This window comes from Lolium rigidum, chromosome 1 (assembly GCF_022539505.1).
Source record: "Lolium rigidum isolate FL_2022 chromosome 1, APGP_CSIRO_Lrig_0.1, whole genome shotgun sequence".
In the NCBI taxonomy this organism is placed as follows: Eukaryota; Viridiplantae; Streptophyta; class Magnoliopsida; order Poales; family Poaceae; genus Lolium; species Lolium rigidum.
This window is the reverse complement of record NC_061508.1, coordinates 45,517,536-45,521,231: the sequence shown is the minus strand read 5'-3', so window position 1 is coordinate 45,521,231 and position 3,696 is coordinate 45,517,536. Positions and strand designations below refer to the sequence as shown.

The following is a 3,696-nucleotide window of genomic DNA, read 5'->3' as shown; positions in this document are numbered from 1 at the left end:
TGATCAATCAGCGCAATATTATATACAGTACACATTAATCTTTATTTATGTATACGTAGCTATTTGGTAAATTATAAACCAGGGGAAGTCTGCAGCAGGTAGTGGCCGTATAACCAGGCGACACGACGCACTAGTGGAAGCCGCACGTCTGATCACGATGCGTCCGCGCAAGGCAACGCCATAATAAACGTCACCGCTCGATTCCCGTTCCGTAATTAACGAAAAACAATCCAATCTTCGCCTTGCTAATTAATCAAAATAAATGAATTGCCAAAATTACATGATTCCTTTCTCCAATTACTACGAACTCCTGCCAAACTCAGCTCGCCCGTAAATAAACCAATAAATCACCACCACGCAGGACTTGCGTCACTGCCTTGTGGGCCCTCCAGTAGATCACGTGTGCCCGTCCCTGAAAAAAGGGCAAGCGATTTCGAACGTTTGAATCTAGCGGCCCTTCGCCTGGCGCAGCTCCATCGACCCGGTCCATGCACCACACCCGTCGTGCAGCCGGTCCAGAGGCAGCCGGTCCATGGACCGGGTCCTTGCGGCCACCTCCCCTTCCCGCCCACCACCCCGATTTATTGGCCGCCGCCGCCGCCGCAGCTTTCCCCACTCGCCACTTCTGCCAATCCCCCCATTCTCCCCTCAACACCCAGAGAGAGAGAGAAGGAACAATCGGCGACGAGATGACCGGAGCCAGCGCCTACGAGGAGCAGCGCCGCCTGATCATGGAGGCCAACCAGCGCAAGATGGACGAGCTGCGCCTGCACCACCTCTCCGCCGCCGTCAAGGACGCCATCCCCAAGCCATCGCCGGTCAGATCCCCATCCTCCTTCCCCCGCCGACTAGATTTCCTCTTCTTTGTTTTACCTGACTCGCCTCGTTTCCGGTCGGTGCGTCTCGCAGGCCAAGTCCGTGAAGCGCAAGAGGGCGGCGCCGCGCGACGACGCGCCGGTGGTGGTCCGCCGGTCCGACCGCAACGCCAGCAACCCGGACAAACCAAACTACCGCTACGAGGTCCGACCTCTACCTCGTCGCCATATCCGCTAACAACCTTTTCAGATCTCCTCTTCCCGCATTCTACTGTGACTGACCCAATCCTGCATCTTGCGCGCAGGAGGTGTACTCGGTCCTGGACGGCAGGAAGAAGACCAGGGGGAGGAGGACGACCAGCACGCGGAAGGACCTCGCCAACCGGGTCTACGCGTCCGACGAGGCCAGGGAGTACGCCACCAGCAAGGGCGAGGAGCTGCAGGAGAAGCTCGGCTCCGACTACCCCACCTTCGTCAAGCCCCTGACGCAGTCCCACGTCTCCGGCGGATTCTGGCTGGTAATTAAGCATCCACCAACCGTGTTGCTCACTCCTCGGATGAAACCCACGGCCTGCTGCTGGTAATTAATAGTGCTATCTTCGATTTGGCAGGGGCTGCCCACGGACTTCTGCCGGAAGTACCTGCCCAAGCGTGACGAGTTCCTCACTCTGGTGGACGAGGTGGATGACGAGGTTGAATCGCTCTACCTCGCGCTCAAGAGGGGCCTCAGCGCCGGATGGAGGAAGTTCTCCATCGATCACGAGCTGGTCGACGGGGACTGCCTCGTCTTCGAGCTCATCCAGCGCACCACATTTAAGGTCAGAGTCTGCTGCCTTCTGCATCTCCTTTTTTTTCTTCTCTGGAGCAGAGTATATGCAGGAAACGTTCTATCCAGTGAGAATGGATGTGCCATTTCACATGATTTATGCACATGTAGTTATGTTCCAAATGTGTCTGTCTTGTGCTTCAAAAACATTATATCTTAGTGATGTGAAGTTGGTTGAGTACATGGCAAAATAAGGTTCTCTATGTTGTAGAATCAAATTGTTGAGCATAGCCACTGTTCCATTTACAGGCAATAACTTGCAAAGACAGTCTACATTTTTAAACAGAATGAAAGATTGGACCTGTTTGTCGATGGGAATATTCCTATGGAATTTTTCATATTAAGCAGATTGAATGGTACTTGTAAATAAATGTTTCCTCGTAGCCTATTCCTTTGGTTATCCATGAATAGGAAGTATTCATAAAAGTACTGACAGCTGGAAACAGTCATGTGTGTCGCTGCTAACAGTGCAGCCTCTGCGATATAAATGATGCAGGTTTATATCATCAGGCAAAGTTCCTACTCCAAGAAATTGAAGGCCTCCAAGAAATTGAAGGCGTGAGATTCAGATATGCACTGAGTGCAGGTACGTACAGTTGTCAGCTTTGGTTGAACCATTGAGTTCAGTATTTGAAAAGTTTATTAGCAAGCATATGTTTGCTGTGTGTCTGGAATAATTGCCAAAGTTATATTTTAATACAATATAGTCCACCTTAACTATGTCCTGCGTTGCAGTTAGTTGTGAACTTGAAAAAAGAACAGCTGGACAGTTTTTCCATTTCTGTTAACTGAATCTATGCAAGATTCAGTTTGTCTCAGCCTTGCCCGATATAGGCATTTGAACTGTGTGCTCTATCTTTGCATGTAGTTCTGTTTTCTGTGTGTAAAATTTGTTTTCACATTTCTGTAAGGAAGGCACACTCTTAGCTGATTACAGAAACAGTACTAGTCCTAAGAAACACCTTGTTGCTTTGGGAGTATAAAAGTATGATAGAACAACATCTGTTGAACTAAATCGTTTCTATATTCTAGTTTTATTGACTTGAGAGTCTTGATATGTGACCATGAATGTGTCATGTCTGAGGAGAAGTCTTTAGGTTACTAGTTAGTATCTTTCTATACAATGTTCAGGTGCTTGCTTAACATTTGCAAATGATCACCACCACTCCTAGTTCTTCTAACAAGCACTCTTGTTTCTTTCCACTTTCGTAGTTCCCATCATACATACTACCAATATTGGCTAACCTTTGTTTCCCATTTACCATATGTTTTTCAGGTGCTTTAGTGTATCCAATCTACATGAAGCAACTGGGCAATGAGTTCGCAAATGGAGACTGAACTATATTCAGCTTTTAGGGTGTCAGTTGAAGTTCAAAATATGAACTTCACTTATTATCCTAGTAGAGTAGTAGTAGTCATATTTGGACTTATCGTTGGGAACTAGCGACACTTGTAAATTTCGCCTATGATGATACCCCATCCTTATTTCCATCCACCTACTTGCGACGTCCAGTTTAATCTACTCTGCAAGCATGCATAATTTGAGAGGTTTCTTTTGGTCCTATGATGATATGTGAATGTTGGCTTGCGGCTGTGTTTGATATTAGCTTTATTATTCCCAAGTAATGTGGTGTGAATGTTGGCTTGCGGGCTGTGTTTGATATTATAGCTTTTTAATTCTCAAGCAATGTGGTGTTGTGAGTTGTAGTGGTAGAATATGATCTTTCTCTTGCTGCCACAACTTGCATCTTAGGTTCATTTTATAGGAACCAGTTGAGGTTTTTTAACAGATATATGCTTCACAAGTCTGGAAGTGGTCATAAACAAGTGTTTTTTTAATGGAAGTTTGCTTTCTTTTTTACTGTTTATGAGCAAAATACTTGTCTCATCCTTTGATCTTGATTGGAACAATGTGTTGTATGTATTGGTGCTGAAAGTTTGGGAAGGCCTGACCTTGTTTTTTTCCTGAACTCCTCTAAGACATCATGACTAGGACTGCGATGGCCTTTTATTGGTTTTGTTAGATATGATCGTCCATCCTTCCCGTGTCAAGCT

At 46.6% G+C, this 3,696-nt stretch overlaps 1 protein-coding gene across 1 annotated transcript; it reads left to right on the top strand.

The window, feature by feature from the left end:
• The first annotated feature begins 671 nt into the window (after positions 1-671).
• On the top strand, positions 672-2,996 carry LOC124672296 (B3 domain-containing protein Os06g0194400-like). The gene is made up of 6 exons (XM_047208549.1): positions 672-818; positions 910-1,020; positions 1,121-1,333; positions 1,427-1,633; positions 2,138-2,227; positions 2,918-2,996. The coding sequence occupies exons 1-5, from the start codon at positions 690-692 to the stop codon at positions 2,201-2,203; spliced, it is 726 nt and encodes a 241-aa protein (XP_047064505.1). The 5' UTR covers positions 672-689; the 3' UTR covers positions 2,204-2,227; positions 2,918-2,996.
• Positions 2,997-3,696: the final 700 nt, after the last annotated feature.